Source organism: Salmo trutta, chromosome 27 (genome assembly GCF_901001165.1).
Source record: "Salmo trutta chromosome 27, fSalTru1.1, whole genome shotgun sequence".
NCBI lineage: Eukaryota > Metazoa > Chordata > Actinopteri > Salmoniformes > Salmonidae > Salmo > Salmo trutta.
In genome coordinates this window covers 16,196,448-16,218,507 of record NC_042983.1, presented here as the reverse complement: position 1 = coordinate 16,218,507, position 22,060 = coordinate 16,196,448, and the positions used below count along the sequence as shown (strand labels likewise).

Genomic DNA, 22,060 nt, shown 5'->3' with positions numbered 1-22,060 from the left:
TTTTGTTACCATTTCCCTGAGACCGAAGGTTTACCTGGATACAGCCTGGGAGGTTTCATTAAGTCTGTGTCCAGGTAATGAAATGATTTGACACGGCAGACAGGAACAAGGCTTTTATGAGCTGAGCGTTCCATTAGTGTCACAAGGAATCTTCTCTAACTGACATATTGCCAGTCAGTGCAGTTCTGGTTAAGAAAATAATAAGAGGGAACATTCACACTTTACTCAGCATCAACACAACTCGATTTAGGTCAACTCAATGTAAAGTTAATAAATATAGGAAGTCTGTCCGTGTGAGATTGGTTTTAGGACTGACAATGAAGTAATATACTGCATTAGAGAGTGTGTGTGTGTTTAGATGAACCAGAGAGAGAACTGGGTGTGAGAGAGTGTTTGTATTGGCATGGGGAAGAAAGACAGAGTGACTATAGAATGGGATAGAGAGTACGAGAGAGAGGGAGAGTGTTTGTATTGGTAATTGTTTGAAAGCAGGGTGACGTTTGTTTGAAAAGCGGCTGCTGAGTGAATGAGTCATGCTCTGCCAGTGGCCTGTGGCTCTCTCCTTCTGCTGGGGTCAGCCAACAATAACAGGGGCCTCTCTCCTTTGAACACCCAGCTGCCTGCACAGGGAGAGGGGGCAGCATTTAACATCGGCCCCCTCCAGTCCCCATAGCCTTCTGATGTCCTGTCAGGGAACGAGACTGAGGGAGAACATGGTGGAGAGAGGGGGTGGGTGGTGGAGGAAGGTTGTGTGGAGGGAGCAAAGGGCATAGCTGGGATAAAAAATCTAATCAAATTGTATTTGTCACATTCGCCGAATACAACAGGTGTAGACCTTACAGTGAAATGCTTACTTACAAGCCCTTAACCAACAATGTTTTAAGAGGTTAAGAAAAATAAGTGTTAAGTAAAAAATAGATAAATATAAAATAAAATGAACAAATAATTAAAGAGCAGCAGTAAAATAGCAATAGCGAGGCTAAATACAGGGGGTAACCGTACAGAGTCAATGTGCGGGGGCACCGGTTAGTCAAGGTAATTGAGGTAATATGTACATGTAGGTAGAGTTATTAAAGTGACTATGCATAGATAATAACTAATTACAGAGAGTAGCAGCAGTGTGGGGAGGGGGGGGCAAGGCAAATAGTCTGGGTAGCCATTTGATTAGATGTTCAGGAGTCTTATGACTTGGGGGTAATAATTGAGGTAATATGTAAAGTGTTGCAAGTCAAGTCTATTGCCAGCACTCATACTTTATAGTGTGAGTCTTTTGGGGTAATCTTTGGACAGCTCAGGAAGGCAGAGAGACTTTTTGAGAGATACAGTGGGACGGTGTCTGGACTCTGGACAGTCTATATTCAGAGTGTTGTTTTGTACGCTGGCGAAGTAGGGCAGTGGGGAAATAATTTATGAGTTCCGTAATGTGTTCTAGTGGGCCAGCAGGCTAAATGGGGAACAAACAAGGGAGAAGTGTTTCAATGCTGTTATTGTTTCATTTTCTGCAATTCATTTTGCCATGTCTCCTGCAGCCGATAATGTAGTTGGTGGGGCAGTGGGTTGGCTTTGCTCTGTGCTGCCAAAGGAGGAGATCACCTAAATCTTACATCAAAAGAAGATTAGAAAAAAGGATGATACAACCGATCAGTGATCAGTATAACAAGGCCGGCTAAAAACCTTTTCACTTAACACAGTTCATTCAAATCAACAGATCCTGAAGGAACCATATATTATTTACTTATAAAAACTACATTTTAGCTGCTCAAACATCAAGAGAAACAGCGAGTTATTCAAATCGTATAACTCCATGACGATACAATATTAAAATATGTACTATTCAGTGCCAAGTAACCAATCTGAGCATGTCAATTTGGTCCCAATGGATGGAGGGAGTTTCTGGGTGGAGCACTTTTGGCTCTACGTCTAGGACATTGAGAAAGGCAGCGCGCCGCAGCTGCAGCCACCCGGTACTGCAGTGCAAAGGGGCGTTCCTTCTCCGAGAGAACGAGAGAGAGGCTGTTTACGAAGTAAACAGATCTTGCTTTGCGGAGAAGAAGGGCTAGTCTGCAGAGAGGAGAGCAGTTTGACTGAATTATTCAGCATAGGCTCTCCCACAATAGAACAGATTGTTTTATTTAAATAACCCATCTATTTCCTTTTGTGCACTGATCATTTTTCGGTTTTATTCACCCTGTGAACTCTACAGAATGTTTTTCTCGCTGCACTTTGTTTTGCTAAGCATGGCTTTAGCGGACAGAACACCCAATGCTGAAGGTAACACAATACTCTTATTATGACGACTGAAAAGCAATGCCTTTGTTCACACCAGTCTATTTTATTAAATATAATTAGGTTTATTTGTTTTTGTTATATACTCAATATATTCCCTTTATCAGTTAAGAATTTGAATTGTATAGTTTCATTATGGTTTAGGACCTGAGAAATTGAGCCCAAGAAAATGCAAGTTCTAAAATGTATTTGTTTACAACAAGGAGATTCAAGAATACATTTTGTGTTGATTATTAATATGAATGTACGATTACAGAACTTTCGTGGCAATTCGTTGTTGAATGTATTACTTCTAGATTCTGCACTTACAGTATGTTGATGTTTTATTTGCTATTCATTTCTCCTCTTTATTTTCAACTGAACATGTTAATTTTTCCATAAATCAATGTGTCCCCAGACTGCATCAAATCCAACGGTGTAGAGTACAGGGGGGAGCAACAGAGCTCCTACACAGGACTAACCTGTCTGAACTGGACCAACACAACCCGGGACTATGATGTTATGGCGTATAGAGATTCACAAATGGGTAAATTACATTGTCATTTCATGACACAACCAAAAATGTAATATACCAACAAATTGATAATTCATTGATTTGACAAGTTCTCATCTGCCACAATTGTTGTGGTGTTCACTAGAAGTGCCCTGGTTTAAATGGCACATTTGTTACATTTACATTTTACATTTTAGTAATTTAGCAGACGCTCTTATCCAGAGCGACTTACAGTAGTGAATGCATTTTTTTTTTCGTACTGTGATGGTAAAAATGTTTATTTATATCCATCTCATTGTACCAAGCCGAGCTGCATCAAGTTGGCCCCCTCTTTTTAGTACTATCCCTTTAGGCTCACATGTTATGGCCCTGTGGCATCCCCCCTATTCCCTATGGCTCAGCAGTGAGATCAGGACATACCAAGAGTGCCCAGGTCCTTCTTCTTCTTGGGTCCTGTGCGTACCCTCTGGATGATGCCCATGACTGGCTGGACCGCATTACCCCCTCCCTGGGCAAGCCCAGACAAGCCCAGACTTGGCCGGCTCAAAGATCTCTTTGTTTGGTTATAGATGTTCCTCACATGAGTGTATAACTCCAGGCTGTAGTCTCTCTGTGTGGGTTATATTAATAAGGTCAGGGTTGACGTATTTCAATATTGTTGGCAAAATACAGAGCCAGAGCATGCATTTCAGTAGTACAGTATATTTCATGCCCTTTGTGTTCATTATGCAAGCTTTTAATTAATTATACCGTGAGGGTTTTTCCACCTGTGAGGAACAGTGAGGATGTTGATGTCCTTTTCTTCATGCTCTGTAGGTATTGGGGAACATAACTACTGCCGTAACCCAGACTCCTCTGAGAAGCCCTGGTGCTACGTGACTGGCCCAGATGCTGAGGCACAGAGACAATCATGTGCCATTGACACCTGCAAAGGTATTTAGCTGCCCAGTCATACAAAGAAATAATCCATCTAATAGAAATACCTCCACTGACAGTACACAAGTCAATGCACTACATTGGGGAAATGTATGTAAAATGCTGTTTAAACATATACCTGACGGAGGGAATATATATTATGCACACACATCGAAATGTAGGTCAGGGATGGGTAAAAACACATTATTGGATGGGGGGGGCTGCGTCCTCTGCTTCCTCTGCCCTTCCCTAAATGTATTCTCAAAGCAGTTCTTGGAAAGGAAAGTCACTGTAGTTGAGAAATTTCTAACTTTAAAGAGGTGAAATGTAAGTGTTTTTCTGAGAACTTGTCTAACCCTGTGAATGTTATTATTAAGGTCAAAGTGCGAGGCTCTAGAAGTGTTATGGTGGGAATGTCCCCCTAAGAGTTGGCCTTGAGAACCAAGCAAACTAATGGGAGGTGTGTGTTTCCTTCTTGGGAACCTAGAATGTATTTCTTCTCAAGTTCTAGGAGGCAAGTTCTTAACTGACTTGCCTAGTTAAATAAAGAATATAAAAAATAAGGAAACTAGAGATCTTTAGCTGAAGATTTTTAGACAAGATATTTGTAGATCTTTTTTTATGGTTATGCATTTATACACAAACTGCTGCATTTTATTTTATTTTTATAAGCCTGCTGATTAGGCATATCTGGAGAAGTCTCTTCTCCCATGTGAAAAGCTGTGAGAGAAGAGTCAATCCACTATGAGGCTGTTTCCTGGGGGTTTGATCTCTGACCTCTCATTGTCTGGGAAGACAGTGCATGTCAAACAATAACAAGGGCCCTGTCCTTACGGAACCGGCAGATGCTACATTTTAAAGAGCCATAACTTGTTAGGCAGGCGGCCTCATAAGGTTAGGTATAAGCTTGAACCTCTTACTCAACCCATTGGTGGAAATTAGACCTTTCCCATGGAGACAGCAGGGAATTGGCTAATGCTGGCTATGACCTCATGTTCTTTAACTCCAGCAGAGTTGGTAAACACCTTTTTTGGAGAGCAGATGTTGACATCCGCAGCTGCAGTTTCCTTTCCCCTGAGACTGCGATCACATCACGTGTAGTGCGCTTCTGCCCCATTTTGCTGTGAAATGGCTGTCATTTTTAATTATGCATTTTCTTTATAGAACTGCTTTCAAAGTAAACAAATTAGACTAATCCAGTAGATCTCCTGCCCATCTGAAGATAGCCTCTGTGTCAACTTGATTGATGTCAAACAAGGCAGTGATTAGAAACCATGCCATTTACTACGTGGAACCAAGTGGAAATTAGTTTCCTCCTCTATTCACTCATTTATTTTATCTCAATGTAGATTCTACAATAAAGCATGTAAAGAGCCTCTTCTGACCGGCCTGGGAAATGTGAATCATTAAACAAGAAATAGAGTTAAAACTATTACTATCATGTGTCCTCAAGTACAGAAACCCAAATACAACATCGGAAAAAACTAAAAGCAAACTAACACGGCGGTTGGTCAGTGTTTGGCGACTGGATGTTGATCATATTGTCTCCACAGACGAAGCCCCTACAGAGGCAGAAGCATCAGAGGCAGGCCCCCTCACCACAGCACAGACAGAGATCTTTGAGCCGGCCAAGTCTGGGCATGGCCAGGGAGGGGGTAATGCGGTCCAGCCAGTCATGGGCATCATCCAGAGGGTACGCACAGGACCCAAGAAGAAGAAGGACCTGGGCACTCTTGGTATGTCCTGATCTCACTGCTGAGCCATAGGGAATAGGGGGGATGCCACAGGGCCATAACATGTGAGCCTAAAGGGATAGTACTAAAAAGAGGGGGCCAACTTGATGCAGCTCGGCTTGGTACAATGAGATGGATATAAATGGTCATATAAATGAGTTATAAAGGATTCAAAATATTCTCATAGGGATAACATCATTATTTGCCTCACTGCAAGTGAAGTGCACTGATATGCACATTTTCAAATACATAAACTTTTGTGAATTCAGTTTGGTAACCATAGAGCCTGTGTGTCATGTCTCTTTCAGGCTATGTGGTTGGTATCCTCATGATGGCTATTATCATCCTCCTCGGGGTGGGCATCACCTTCGGATACTTCTACAAGAGGTCAGTATCAGCCACTATGCTACACTAGGTGCTACAACTGGAGAGAGAACATTACAACCCTAGCTATGTTTTACTACTTTGTTAGGTTGTATCATGTGGTATGTGTGAGTGACATAAGAACTAGAACACATGTCGTGCACCACAAGACTAAATGGTGCCTCTCCGGAGAGTAGAAACACAATGTTTCATCGATTTGCAACAGATGCTTCTTTCTACTGCGAGAGAGACAGTGGTGTAGTGGTGATTCAAAACTCGAATGTAGCGTTGCACAGGCTTGGCACAGCTCTTTGGCGGAATGTCAGTGGGGTGAGGGAGGGCATGTGTGGGCAGTGGGCACAGAATGTTACCAGGATGTAGAGCGGTGTCACTCGGATGTGATGAGACCCACTGCCATAAAGACAACAACAACGTGAAAACAAGAAATGGAATAGAAAAACAGGGGAAGAGAATGCCTGCAGTCTGGCTATTTTAGGCACCCACATTTGATTCTGAAAGAGTGGAGAGCGTGAAGGAGTCCTGGGGGTGGGGGGGTTGGAAAGATAGAGAATCCACTGCAGTGGTACAGCAGGCAGAAAGAGGGGCCCAGTGCTGTACAGGGCGGGATTCTGACTGATACCCTCTAGCACTGATCTAGATGCTCTTGAAGCTCAGAGTTTGGCTGTCCAATCTGATTATGTGGGACTGTCATCGTTATCTATTCTAAGTAGCTCATTATTAATGAGGGGAAGCAGCGGCAGCAGCTGATTGAGTCCGGGGGGGCTAGACCTGCACTCAGAGACAAGTGACATCAGTAATGTGATGCGTGTTTACTATACATGTAGGAGGCTAAGCAAGCATCATCACATATTGATGGTGAATCCATGCCACCAATGATATGTGTGTATTTTTGAGAGTAGCTTGAATGAAATTGATTAGATCAATTTCCAATCATACGTCGATACAGAGTTTTAGCCTTTTTCTTTCTCACGCAGTAATATCAGGTTTAGGGAAAAGGTACAGCCTCTGAATCCCAGGCTTGTCGAGTCAACGAGACAAGATTTGGAAGGATAGCCACACAATAAGTAAATAGCGAGGGTTAGGAGGATTTGCTGATTCCTAAAATTACATAACTCAGACCCAATGTGTAGAATCAGTGCTGTAGTGGGGCGTAGTGTCGCATAGAAGCAGGGGGCAGGAAGAGGCTCCCGTCCAACAGTATGGCATGTTCCCTGTGCCGGCTGGGGCTCAGCAGATAGCAGACCTCACAACACTCTCAGATTGTGTCCTGAATAGCACCCAATTCCCTACATGGTGCACTACTTTTTTACCAGAGCCCTATATAGGGAATAGGGTGCCATTTGAGACAACTCCAGTCACCTGCCTGGACTGGCTTAGCTCATACTGCAGCATGCCTGCCACCAGCTACCCCCGGTCTCCATCAAAACATTCCCTTCCCTGTACCAGACCAGATACTGCCTTGAACCGCCCCTGTCATTTCTGCTACCAGAAGATTAATGGACACTGTTAAAAATACCCTCATCCAATGATATGAGACTCAGCATGGGACACTGTTAAAAATACCCTCATCCAATGATGAGACTCAGCATGGGACACTGTTAAAAATACCCTCATCCAGTGGTATGAGACTGAGCATGGGACACTACCTCTCGTTCTTGTCATGAATAGAAATCAGGACCCAAGCTGGCTCTCCAAGTGTTTTGAAAGATTACCCAGGTCAAAATAAGTTGCTGAGGCACGCTATGATGAGCCTCTCTGATTTAATAGCTGTGTTTTCCTCAGGTTAAAGACATTAGTTCTGCAAACTGCAATGTGAAATAGCAATTGTCAACCCCATGTGTGTATATAATCTGCCCCAACACTATGATCAGTACCACACAGTGGCAGAACTAGAATTTTATACATGGGGTGGCCAAGGCTACTTCAGGGGGTCCACAGACCATGACAGAAAATGAGTGTGTAACCCTAACATGGCATCTAAGGAGCATGAATGAATCCTATGATTACTGATTAGAGGTAGAAGTGATAATTAACTTAACCCGGAGTTCTTCAATGTGGCAGATACTGTGGTCCAAAAGGGTTACTTCACTACTTCACTAGAATCACCTCTTCTCTGGATCTTGAAATGTCTGAAATACACATTAAATAATGTGTCGTATCTCTATGGAAATGTATAATTATGGGATCCACAAGATTAGATACTAACAGCTGCTAACTAAAATGTGTAGTTTAAAGTATAGGCCTGGCCTACCATTGGGTCCTATTGGAACAGCATATCTGGTGCTTGATGCAGTAGGGAGGGGCTTGATGACATCTCCTGGCAGCTCTGGCTCACTGTCTTGCTCTCTGTCAGAGCCAGAGGTCTCTGTGTCATCCCTTGATACATCTATTACATTAAAATAACACAAGAACCATTAGTGTATGATCAAAATTAAAATGCCACAGCCATCAAACAAGAACACACATGAATCAACAAGCAACATTTTAAAGTGAGGCTTAATCTGACAAAATCATCTGTTAAAAGCTGAAGCTAAACTTAAATTCTGAACTGGGCATGTGACTGACTGTCTGGTAGATGCTCTGACCTGGTGGTGGTAGACTGGGTCCTTGTGAAGTCTGAACACACTGACTCTGACTAGCCTCAGGTAGGGAGCTGCTCTGGGGTCCGGTGGTGATGCAAGGGCTGGGGTCTGTTCAAATAAAATGTATTTATATAGCCCTTCTTACATCAGCTGATATATCAAAGTGCTGTACAGAAACCCAGCCTAAAACCCCAAAGAGCAAGCAATGCAGGTGTAGAAGCACAGTGGCTAGGAAAAACTCCCTAGAAAGGCCAAAACCTAGGAAGAAACCTAGAGAGGAACCAAGCTATGAGGGGTGGCCAGTCCTCTTCTGGCTGATCTGCCTGTTTCTGCTTCTTTTTAAAAAGAAATCTGATATCTCTCCCTTTCTTTTCATGTTTAATTGACCCTATGCAAAAATAAGACAGTCTGTGGTTACATCTAAGCATCCAATTACCCACATTTTAGTCCAATCTCAATTACAAATCCTCATTATCATAACTGTACCTTAAAATCAACTATCAGCCTAAGTTACTAGTTAGATCATGGCTAGCCCTACTCTGCAGTAAGTAACTTAGCTAGCTATAATTTCTTACACCTTTACGATAGCAAACAGGCTATCTGCAAATTGTGGTAATCTTTTGAGTAACGTTAACAGATTGATAATAACAATTGTTCGTTTTGAGTTCAAGTACGAAAATCTGAGTTAATGGATTTCAAATTGCTGAATGTTAACTTGCTGAACACTGGCAGCTGTAACCTGCTAGTTACCCCACATTAGCTAAACATTTGTATACTGTAACTTACGACGCTGCACAGATGTAAACATAATGTTAGGCTAAATTGGGAACCGATCTCTCTTATCTGATTAACTGTCTGTTAATGGAGCCAACGGTCTAACGTTAACTTACACAGCGACTCAACTTTCGTAAAAGTTGTTCAGGAAACCTAAACCCGGTGCTAAACCTTAAAACGTACTTCAAATATGATACTTTCGCCAATCGCGAAAAGAGCTGGTGGAGCTGTGGAAATTCTCTCTTCTTCTTCTGTATGTTCTTCTTCTTCTGTATCTCGCAACCAACGTTAACATTCTCTCTTCCTCGTCCTCGATTTGAAAACGTCAAAATAATTGCTTCTTTCAACAAGAGGTGAAATGAGATGTCAATCAGCATCAAACTGCCTGTAGGGAATAACATTTTGGTGTGGCACCCGGGGTGGCCAATCAGATGTCAGTGGTGTCCAGTGCCACCCCGGACACCCCTCTGGCTTCGCCCCTGGTATCACAGTCCACCTAACCTGTTCTGTCTATGTGTTGTTTGCTGCAGAGGTCGGGACCTGAAGAAGCAGCATGAGCAGCGTGTGTATGAGCGGGAGATGCAGAGGATCACCCTGCCCCTGTCGGCCTTCTCCAACCCAACCTGTGAGTTGCTGGATGAAAACACCATCGTCATCACGGCCGAGAAGCAGACCCCCACCCAGGATGGCATGGTAGGAGAGGGGGAAGACCCCCTGATGGGCCAGCAGGCTGGTACACCAGGAGCCTGAGCACTGACCACCCCACTGGACAGGGAATGGACCATGGCAGGACCAAAACACTCCCCTAGCCTGACCTCCATCTGCCCCCAAATCACCCCCCTTTTAAAGGCCTACGAGGAGAAGGGATGAGCTCCAAAGACTGAACTCTGTGTCCTTATTGCCCTGCTTCTAACACACACACACACACGTGTCACAAACAGGGGAAAAATACGACACAACAGGTGGAGGAGGACTAATGTCACTCCACGTGGAGACCATCAGGTGAATCTGGTGATGGTTGTGTACAAATGTGAATGTCAGGGATGCTCATTGAGAAATAGTGCATTTGATATCCAAGAAAACATGATCATGGGCTGACCCCCTGCTATAGCAATGGGATGTGTATCAATCAAAGTTAATGAGAGAGGATGATTTTATGAGCTTTGGGTGAAGAGAGTAAGAGTCACTGCTTGGAAAGGGGGAATTCATAGCCTTTTCTTATTTTCTGCTTTCTTTTTCATATTGAAGTGCGGCAGTTGGGTGTTAAGGGCTTACCAGAGAAAACTATGCTACTCACGTCCCCTGACCCTTTGGCTGTGCTAGGTCAGGTATGGGAGGGCATCTAGTATACAGATAGATGTATAGGATAGCCCTGTTAGACATCTGTGTTTTTCTGTCTGAAAGACAGTGTTGGGACAGATGTGTGGAGTAATGAATTAGCTTCAGAGAAAATTCATATTAGGTCTAAATCAGATCTGCAAAAGAAAAGGCAACATCTCCCGCTCGCTGAAGCAGTGGCGTTGCCTTAGCATGATGCATCTGAATGTTTTGCATGGTTCCCCTGGTGATCTTTCTGTTTAACTCATCTTAAGTCTGTGTGACAGAAGCCAATATACAGTAACGACAAACATCAGCCATTCGTTGGCTTTACATGAGACAGACTGTATCGTTCCTCAGGTTAAGGAGTGACAGGAAAAGGGAAACCTCTTTTGAAATCGAAGAGACAGTTTGTTCTCAGGACAAAATGCAGCAGCACTGGCGTGAAACAGAATACCGCTCAGTCTGTTGTCTGGCTAGAACCAGACAGATCATGTTGAATGACGCCTGGACAGAACAGAACAGTCTCTTGTTAAGATTTGATGCCTGTGACATTAGATTGAATTTAGACCATTGAATTATGTGTCCCAAATGTTTGGGCAAGCAGTGGAGCAAAGTAAGAGTGTAAAGAGGATATATAAGGCCAAACCTTTTGAGGTAACCTAGCTTATTAGATATGCACAGGATGGTTTAACTGCTTAATAAGTACTCTGTCACATTTTGAAATAGGATGCTGAAAGTAATGCCACAGAGTTGGTCAGAAAATGTAACGTATCATCGGATTAATTGATTTCAGCACATTGTCTTTTGTTGGGATGAAAGGTAATATCTTCCTGCTTTACATGGTTGCTCTGTTGTTCTGCTAATGCAACCTTGCATCACTCCAAATGGTATTTTGTGATGAGACTATTCATCTTTCAAATGGTTGAAAATCATTCTGCGTCACTGGTTACTTCTCAATCATTGTGGTTCCTTAATTTTAGTGCAATGTTTTGTAAACATCATTTTCTTCACTTTTGCAATGCATCAAAGTACTGTTGCTCCTCATTGGAGGTTAGTACTTGTATTTGTATGTTTGGCAGGTTTTTACTGCTGCGACTGAAATAAAACTGATTTTGAAAAAGATGAACTGCATCCTCCTTCCTCACCCTTAAAGGGGCAATCTGGAGTTGATACAATAACAAAGGTGATGCCCCCCACCTCTGTTTTAGTAAAAAGTAGAGGGATGGGCCTGGAGAAATGTAACCACTCTCACATTCATAGACAGAGCTATCATGCAAGGACTGACCAAGATATAAAAATTATGGGCCAATAGAAACCAAGATTGGCCAATAGATTATAGCCAGATGATCTCTCCTTAAACCATAAATATGCTCTAAAATCCCACACACAGCTGATCTCAGTTGCAACCATCATCCACCACCGATTTACCACTTCATAACACCGATATCGGCGTTATCTTGTCCTGATTGCTACCAACATTTTTCAAGTCAATTTCGCCCTCTGGTGGGTATTATCAGAACAATTTGATCTTGCTATTTTAACAGACTAAGTACTGTTTATCTATTTGACAATAATTCTGTACACTGAAATAAAGTATTTCATTTCCTGGTTTACCACAACAAATCTTTATGAATGGAAAAGTAGGATTAGTTTTTCATTTGAAATGTATGTAATCCATTAATGGTCATTTCTTATCAAGAAGGGAAAAGCCAGGAAATATTCCTGAACTGTAGGGTACACATTTGACATTTGAAACTAAATTGTGATTTTGTTGTATTTGGAATCAAATTATATTGCATTCTAATATTGTGCGGATAGTGGAGATTATTTAATTAGGTTATATGTAGAACAATGTGATAACACTCAATAGTGAGCTTCATAATTTCGCTTAGGGCTACTGTACGAAATAGTATTTAGGTCAGTAGGCCTATTGTAGCATATTGTAGCCTACTTCATTGAAGAAACAATGTCTGAAATGTGGTAAGGAGAGTAATTTCTTATTATATGGAAGTCGTTATCCAAAGAAACAGATGCAAAGAGCTTTGTTTTAAAATTATATTTAAATTGTCTATCACACCCATTGCTGCAATCCATATCACTTTCATTTACAATGTCATTTATTAAAAGTTGGTCTTCAATAACTTTATTTTCACAGTCATAATCATCGTAATTGACAGGCTACATTTTCCAGTATTATTTCAGTTATAATATGTCACAATCTTCCATTTATCTTTTTCATTTTCAATTTCGGTGTTCCTGATACACTACATGACCAAAACAAGTATGTGGACACCTGCTCGTCAAACAGCTCAATCCAAAATTATGGGTATTAATATGGAGTTGGTCCCCCCTTTGCTACTATAACAGCCTCCAGTCAAGTTCTTCCACACCGATCTCGACAAACCAATTCTGTGTGGACCTCGATTTATGCATGGGAAACAGGAAAGGGCCTTCCCTAAACTGTTGCTACAAAGTTGGAAGCACAGAATTGTCTAGAATGTCATTGTATGCTGTAGCGTTAAGATTTCCCTTCACTGGAGCTGAGGGGCCTAGCCCGAACCATGAAAAACCACCCCAGACCATTATTCCTCCTTCACCAAACTTTACAGCTGACACTATACATTGGGGCAGGTAGCGTTCTCCTGGCATACCCCAAACCCAGATTCATCCGTTGGACTGCTAGATGGTGAAGTGTGGTTCATCACTACAGATAACGCATTTCCACTGCTCCAGAGTCCAATGGAAGCAAGCTTTACACCACTCCAGCCGACGCTTGGCATTGTGCATGGTGATCTTAGGATGTTTCTTCATTGGGGCGAGAATACTGAAGGCAGACTGACCATTTCCGCTGTCAGAGAGGAAGAGGAAGAGTGAGGCCCAACTTGGCAGAAAATCTGTTTCTGTCCAGCTGATGGTGTTTTTCCATTGCTTCGCCCACCAAGCAAGGAGACCAATGAGTGTCGAATTTGGTCAGCAAAACAATAAAGGGCTTATTTGCTATGTGAGGTTTATTTGATCAAATTTCGTAATTTCAAGTTTCGTAATGCTTAAGTTGTGTACTGACATAAGTAGGACACGTGGCATCCCGGCAACTTTGAGAAAAAACACTTTATATCAGAGTTGTCTGATGCATATTCATGCAATGAGGCTTGTAGATAGCAGATAGAACAATGAGACAGAACAATGAGACAGATATTTCATCGGATGTATATATATGAAGCATCCGTTTGGCGTTTCCACCCACTACCAAATATGGTGGTGAGAGGAAGCGCAGTGGCCGGCAGCTGGAGGAGATGAATTTTGGCTGACATTCTGCTAATTTTCTCATCGATGAAACATTTGATTTTAATACAGTTTTTTGATTCCAAAAGTAGAATCTGTTAAGAACAGAGTGGACAAAATATTGTTGTTAAGGAGTGCAATAGCAAATTAAGCTATAGCACACGCACACATCAGAGGAGTGGCGCAGTGGTCTAAGGCACTACATCTCAGTGCTAGAGGCGTCATTACAGACACCCTGGTTTGAATCCAGGCTGTATCACAACTGGCCGTGATTGGGAGTCCCATGAGGCGGCGCACAATTGGCACAGGTTTGGCCGGTGTAGGCCGCCATTGTAAATAAGAATTTGTACTCAACTGACTTGCCTGGTTAAATAAAAAAACAACAAGCTGTTGTCTGTTTTGGGTTAGTTATACAAATCTTTGGCATCTCTCTCCATTGAATACAGGCGGTTGACGTCAACAACCTTCATCAAATATTTAAAAAAGGATTACAATAATGAGATGTATCCACTAATGCAAAGAAAAGATAGGCGGGAGCTAACGCAGCAGGTTAGCTAAATTAACGCAGCAGGTTAGGTGAATTAACGCAGCAGGTTAGGAGAATTAGGTTAAAGGTAGTAAAGGGTTAGCGACAATGTTACAGTTGTCAACAACTGTTGTCTCCGATGCGACCACTAGATGGAGCGGTAGGCCTACTCTATATCTCCACAACCGTAGAAATATAAACAAACCATCTGTGGAGACAAATCATTAGTATCATAACACCGGTTTTACACAATGGGTAACTGCATACATGAAGTGTCTGAAAGTGGGCGTTGCAAAATAAGTGGGGTTATTGAAACATAACAGCTGAGCTAATTGGGTAGATTGGTTGCCACTCAAAGAGCGTTTTGTTTGGCTGCTTCCTTGTAGCGTTTTAGCTAAACTGGTTAGGATAACTAATGTATCAGGTTAGGAGAATGAACGTGGCAGGTTAGGAGAATTAATGTTGCAGGTTAGGAGAATGAACGTGGCAGGTTAGGATAATTAACGTGGCAGGTTAGGATAACTAACATATCAGGTTAGGAGAACTAAACTAGCAGGTTAGGAGAATGAGGTTAAGGTTAGGAAAAGGGTTAGGCTTAGCTAAAACGCTACATGAAAGCAGCAAGCAGCCACGCAAAATGGTCTTGAGTGGCAACCAATCTGCCCAATTAGCTGTTAGGTTTCCATACACCCACTTATGTTGATCCTCCCACTTATTTTGCAACCGCCACTTTCAGACACACTCCACATAAGCAATTACCCATGACTCGCTTGACACCATTACAGCATCAGATCAGCAGAGTATACTACGAAGCAGAGGCGATTTCAGCATGTAAATCCTGGTGGGGCAAAAAATACAAAACACATTCATTGCACTATAACGTGACAAAGGGTGCCCACAAACTGTTAGGGCTTACATAAAGCTGTCCCAACAGCAGTCCCAACCTCTTACCACTGCTATACCTGGCTAGCAGCGGAGCATTGTCTGGTAGCGAAATAGTTCAATCAGCCTCATTTACTGTCTTTAAAAAAAATATAGCTGATATGGCTGACTTGCTTAAACAAATGTGGTTTCTAATGACAATTGAGATGTACAAACTATGCAATAAAGGGACGACAAGCGGATAAGAGGCAATCCGTAACTTTTGATTAAGACATTAATGAGCGAGCTAGGACGGACATAGTCACTATAACTATTTGTTTAGCACTTTTGAAATGTACAACGACAGAATTCAGAACATGGGCCGTTCTTACAGTGTTCTCCCTGTACACCAAGTCAGAACCGTTGGATAAATAAAGTGGGCATATAAGCAGACAATGAAAGCTCTTACATTATTCGATGATTACATTTCTCTAAAACAGGTTAGAGGCTACATGTGCACCACCAAGTTAGAACAGTAGGTAAAATTAAGAGGGGTAAATGGACCTAATTATTAGGGTGAGGCACATGGGCTACTAACATCTTACTACACAATATACACTTAGTATTACTTTGTTAGTTACAGTATACATATCTCCCTGGCATATTACATCATTTATGCAGCAGCAATAGGATACAATACATTTTTGGACTCACCTTGTTGTGCTGTGCCCACTTGAACAGGAAGGTGGCGCGGCGATCCTTCGTGGGCAAATTTTGTCATCAAAGTCTGGCATTCTCTGGATTGATGGTGCTTTCAAAACAACTGGGAACTCAGAAAAAAACAAGGTTGAATCATGATGACGTCATTGATCTTCAGGTCGCAGCTTTAGAAAGAGTCCGGATTTACAATTCCGATTTGGATGACTGTTCAAAACTTATTTTCCCAGTCGGAGCTCGTTTATTCCCGACTGCCCAGGTGTCTTGAACTCACTGAAGTAAATTTTTCACCGTTCCGAGTTAACAGTTGTTTTGAGCGTGGCACAAATCATGCTTCATTGACAGCATGGCCAATGTTGAATGTTTATCATTTTAAATTTGGAAAAGAGACCCTTAATCCCAGATTTGAGACCACACAGCCACTCCACTGAATAGCAGGCTAGTGATTGCTTTGCAATGCTTGCAGTTAGCCACTGTTACTGATTCCTTCCAAACCACTCATTGTTGAATTTGCGATTTGCAACTTGTTGTGTAATGTTTATGTCCAATGGCCTATGAGCACTGATACATTTTATCTATAATCTCTCTTCATTATTTCTCTTCATATGACAAGGATTAAAAAGGATTTACCAGTAGATTGTCGAAATGATTCATGATGATGGCTGCTAGCTAAGATTTTGAAAGTATGATGTTGACATGATCAGTCCAATCAAAGCTACTGTACATATAACGTGATGTAATTTTATCTGTGGCCTTCTTGGATGGGCACTTCTAATGTAACTCTATGGCAGCACCCAAGGGGCTAGAATTTTCTAGCTCTACCCTTAGACTTGGCGGTGACTTAGTGTCCCCATGAGTGACAGAACACTGAGCCAATCATGGTGCAACGCTCCGTATTTTCTGCTGGCTTGCCCCACCACCACAGAAAGCACTGAGCTAGGCTGAAACCCCTGCATTTTGGAGCTGCCTTACTCAAGAAAACAAAAAAGAGACCATGTTTGTATGCGGCTTTATTAACTCAATTATATATATATATATTGTAACGAGTGTCGTATGGAGTAGACAAAGGCGCAGCGGGTTGAGTGCTCATATTTACTTTTATTGAGACACTTAACAAGAAAACAAACGAACGACAAACAGTCTTGCAGGCTAAACATAGCAGTGCAAAACAACTTCCCACAAAAGACAGGTGAAAAAAGGGCTACCTAAGTATGACTCCCAATCAGCAACAACGATGTACAGCTGTTCCTGATTGAGAGCCATACCAGGCCAACAAAGAAATACACAACATAGAAAAACCATAGAAGTACAAACATAGAACAATACCCCAAAACCCCGGAACACATAAAACAAACACCCCTCTTACATAAGTACATATCCCATATCCCAAATGTTGATATTTTGGGGGGGGGGGTTGCAAAAAATGTGATGTTCACCTGCCCTGAATGACGGGTCGCCACTGCTATGAAGCAAACTAGATCTACTCAAGGTTGTCTAAAGCTAGCCAGCTTCAGTTAGCTTCCCATTCCAGCTCAGGCTTCATCCGTACTACGACAGTAGCTATTGCTCGTCTGCCTGCCGCTCTGACAGGCTGTCTCCGCAAGTCGCACACGACACTCGCCCAAAAGTTGCCACTCCAAGCTGGGCAATGTCTCGTTGAGCTCAACACTCCTACCACAGATCCTCTGCAGATAAACAAATTGCTCCTACTGTGTTCTTCTTCAATGTTTTATGGCAGATTACACCTATTTGTGTATAGCCGCCACCTACTGTACAGGTTCTTCTTTGATATTACTGCGGTCTGCAAACAAATGCTATAGGTGCATTCCGCCACCTACTGTTGTGGCTGTATATCAGCCCAAATAATGAACAAAAACTAAACTAAATAAACTTAACATAATGTACTCCTTTACTGAGATTCAACTGCCAACGCCCATCCCTACAGGCTCTGGGGCCTGAGAAGAGCATCTTCAGACTGTATTCTTCGCAATGTTTCGGCAGTGAAGTCCTGGAAACCTCAAAACCTTTCAGCCGCACATACCATTATGTCCAGTTTCTTGGATTGTTGGTTTGTGCAGTACAATTAATCACATGCGCAATAAACACCATAAAATCCACCTTCACGATCAGCACATCAGTTCCCCTCAACTGTTGAACAACACTTTAAATCTCCACAGTCTATGGAGTATCTATCACCATATCTTCAGCTCTCCTCGCTCCTTCAACTATTTCACGTGCCTCTGTGTAGGGGACCTTCTGTATAGCCCTGACCCTTGCCACTTCATACTCCGTTACCGTAACCGGGCACTCCAGAGAATTGGGAACGTGGTAGCCATCACAATTACAACATGGTACACCCTCAGATTCTTCAACAACATTCCTTCGGCACACACTTAATACATGTTCATCCCTTTTGCAATTCCGGCAAAACAACGGTTTGGACTCTGTATTGCTGAACTAATTGCACCAAATTGGTTTAGGCCATGCCCCTTCCCACTACACCTTTTCCCACGCCTGGTATCACCCCCCTTCAGCCTTTTTCTTACTCCTCACCTTGCCATAACCACCTTCTCCCCTCCTGAACACAGCAAATCTGTTGGTGTTGCCACAGGTGGTATATTCGCTTTTCTTTTCTGCGTGACATAATCAGTAAGTGCCTTATTTGAGTGTTTATACTGTATGCAAGTGCTATTGCTAAATATGTATTACACTGCCAATTGCTTTAGTCTGTTGTATATCTTTTTGATAGGCTTCATGCTCTGTGTGCGATGTGCTCACTTAGCTCTAGTTAATGTTTAGCAGTTCTCTGTTGACTACAGTTAAGCCCATTTCACTCCTGTTTATTCACCCAGCACTACTTGTTCATGCACTTAAGTTGATTTTTGCCCCTGATGTATCTTTTCTCCCTCCTAGACCACCACATCCTTCCGAACCCTACTTAACGGCCTTTCAAGTCAAAATAATCCAAGGGTGGCTGGTGTGACGGTCATGGCATCCCTACAGGACTCCAATTACCCTAAGCCATGCCCCTTCCCTCCACCTGTTCCCTCTCCCTTAATCACCTTTCCCCCCTTTCATTTCCCTATTTAAGCAGCATACTCCTTTCGATACACGAGAATAGTTTGCTTGGTGATGCCACAGGGTGGTCCTAGCCTTAGCTTCCATTGTGTGATATGATTAAGTGTCTTATAATGTAGGAGAGATTTAAGTTAACCATGTACATTATGCTGCCTGGACTTGTTGTACATTCATCCATGGTATGCAAATGAACCTTACAGTGAGTGAAAAAAGTATTTGATCCCCGGCTGATTTTGTACGTTTGCCCACTGACAAAACAATTATCAGTCTATAATTTTAATGGTAGGTTTATTTGAACAGTGGGAGACAGAATAACAACAAAATAATCCAGAAAAACGCATGTCGAAAATGTTAGAAAATGATTTGCATTTTAATGAGGGAAATAAGTATTTGACCCCTCTGCAAAACATGACTAGGTACTTGGTGGCAATCACAGAGGTCAGACGTTTCTTGTAGTTGGCCACCAGGTTTGCACACATCTCAGGAGGGATTTTGTCCCACTCCTCTTTGCAGATCTTCTCCAAGTCATTAAGGTTTCGAGGCTGACGTTTGGCAACTCGAACCTTCAGCTCCCTCCCCTGATTTTCAATGGGATTAAGGTCTGGAGACTGGCTAGGCCACTCCAGGACCTTAATGTACTTCTTCTTGAGCCACTCCTTTGTTGCCTTGGCCGTGTGTTTTGGGTCATTGTCATGCTGGAATACCCATCCACGACCCATTTTCAATGCCCTGGCTGAGGGAAGGAGGTTCTCACCCAAGATTTGACAGTACATGGCCCTGTCCATCGTCCCTTTGATGCAGTGAAGTTGTCCTGTCCCCTTAGCAGAAAAACACCCCCAAAGCATAATGTTTCCACCTCTATGTTTGACGGTAGGGATGGTATTCTTGGGGTCATAGGCAGCATTCCTCCTCCTCCAAACACGGCGAGTTGATGCCAAAGAGCTCCATTTTGGTCTCATCTGACCACAACACTTTCACCCAGTTGTCCTCTGAATCATTCAGATGTTCATTGGCAAACTTCAGGTGGGCATGTATATGTGCTTTCTTGAGCAGGGGGACCTTGCGGGCGCTGCAGGATTTCAGTCCTTAATGGCGTAGTGTGTTACCAATTGTTTTCTTGGTGACTGTGGTCCCAGCTGCCTTGAGATCATTGACAAGATCCTCCCGTATAGTTCTGGGCTGATTCCTCACCGTTCTCATTATCATTGCAACTCCACGAGGTGAGATCTTGCATGGAGCCCCAGGCCGAGGGAGACTGACAGTTCTTTTGTGTTTCTTCCAATTGCAAATAATCGCACCAACTGTTGTCACGTTCTCACCAAGCTGCTTGGTGATGGTCTTGTAGCCCATTCCAGCCTTGTGTAGGTCTACAATCTTGTCCCTGACATCCTTGGAGAGCTCTTTGGTCTTGGCCATGGTGGAGAGTTTGGAATCTGATTGATTGATTGCTTCTGTGGACAGGTGTCTTTTATACAGGTAACAAACTGAGATTAGGAGCACTCCCTTTAATTAAGAGTGTGCTCCTAATCTCAGCTCGTTACATGTATAAAAGACACCTGGGAGCCAGAAATCTTTCTGATTGAGAGGGGATCAAATACTTATTTCCCTCATTAAAATGCAAATCAATTTATAACATTTTTGACATGCGTTTTTCTGTATTTTTTTGTTTGTTATTCTGTCTCTCACTGTTCAAATAAACCTACCATTAAAATTATAGACTGATCATTTCTTTGTCAGTGGGCAAACGTACAAAATCAGCAGGGGATCAAATACTTTTTTCCCTCACTGTATGTCTGAAGAGGTTACAGAAGACGGCAATGCAGTGTTGTAGTACTCGAGACTACATGCAGTGTATTCAGACCCTTTGACTTCTACATTTTACATCACAGGCTTATTCTAAAATGGATAAAATGTTTTTTCCCCTCAATCCACACACAATACCTTATCAAGCAAAAACGGGTTTAGAAAGTTTTGCTAAAAAGATTTAACTGAAATATCACCTTTACATAAGTATTCAGACCCTTTACTCAATACTTTCCTTAAGTATTTTTTATCTATTATAGACATGTTCGCGCATTTGCAAACCAATAGGCCTTCAGAGTGACAGGTTCGTGATTCTGAACCGTCATACCAGCGCACTCATGTAGGAGTGCACTTTTTGTAAAACACAAAGGGCCAGTGATGTAGTGGAGGGTATGCGCAAGTATAAACCGTACACCCACTTTTTTGTCGGTGGGCATTGTGTATATTCTACTCCTTAATCCCTACTGATGCGTATCAAAGTAGTGTAGTGGAGGTATACGATTTATCAATTACGTAGTACAACAGAGAGATCATGCACAAAGTAGCCTATGCAAGCACGTGAAACATATTGACATGCACGCCGAACACTAGTGGGTAGTGGTGGGACGTCATAAAGGGGGGCAGAGCAAGCTTCAATCAGGAAGCTCACAGTAAGATCAGTGACATAGCTTTTTTCCTGTTTGATAAAGGTTATAAAACTGTCAGAAATAATGCACTGCCAAATTGTGATGTAAATGTGCATACTATGTACCGGCAAATGCTATTTGGAGAATAGCAAAAACAAACAAAAATGTCTACAAGACATTATCACCTCAATATTAGGTTTATATTAGGTTTAACGGTATGTGGAATGGCTCGAACAATGTATTACTCAACCGAATCATGCATAGGCTACATTGACTCATTTAGCCCACTTGTGGACAGTGCACACAGTACAACATGAAATAAATCCATAATACACGCTATCAAGGCCGACTTCAAATACCGACATCAATTTGAAAGTAACTGGAGCATAAAACAGCTGACTGCGAATGAAAACTATGCCAGATACTGTAAATCCTACACATGCATTGAAATAAAAGGCATACATCAAAGGAATTACTTAGGCCTACAATCGACAAGGATGAATAAAGACAAACAATCTCAACCAAGGAATGAAGAAAAATCTACAAATTAAGGCCGCGCTCGTGATTCAGCACTGCTATTCAGTTTGTGGGCAGTTGGACATTTTCTGGGCACAGTTGAGAAGCCTACAATGCTTATTTGAGTGGCACACAGATCCTTAGAAATTGTAGGATCAATTGTA

General features: G+C 42.3%; 1 protein-coding gene across 1 annotated transcript; it reads left to right on the top strand.

Annotated features, from left to right (window-relative positions):
- Window positions 1-2,204: 2,204 nt before the first annotated feature.
- LOC115164437 (phosphoinositide-3-kinase-interacting protein 1) lies at window positions 2,205-11,609 on the top strand. Its single transcript, XM_029716900.1, has 6 exons — window positions 2,205-2,271; window positions 2,684-2,812; window positions 3,596-3,712; window positions 5,248-5,430; window positions 5,736-5,814; window positions 9,698-11,609. The coding sequence occupies exons 1-6, from the start codon at window positions 2,205-2,207 to the stop codon at window positions 9,915-9,917; spliced, it is 795 nt and encodes a 264-aa protein (XP_029572760.1). The 3' UTR covers window positions 9,918-11,609.
- The last annotated feature ends 10,451 nt before the right edge of the window (window positions 11,610-22,060 follow it).

Coding starts and splice junctions, on each gene's coding strand:
- LOC115164437 (XM_029716900.1), top strand. CDS start 2,205: ATGTTTTTCTCGCTGCACTTTGTTTTGCTAAGCATGGCTTTAGCGGAC. Junction 3,713..5,247: donor TGCCATTGACACCTGCAAAG/GTATTTAGCTGC, acceptor TTGTCTCCACAG/ACGAAGCCCCTACAGAGGCA. Junction 5,815..9,697: donor TTCGGATACTTCTACAAGAG/GTCAGTATCAGC, acceptor TGTTTGCTGCAG/AGGTCGGGACCTGAAGAAGC.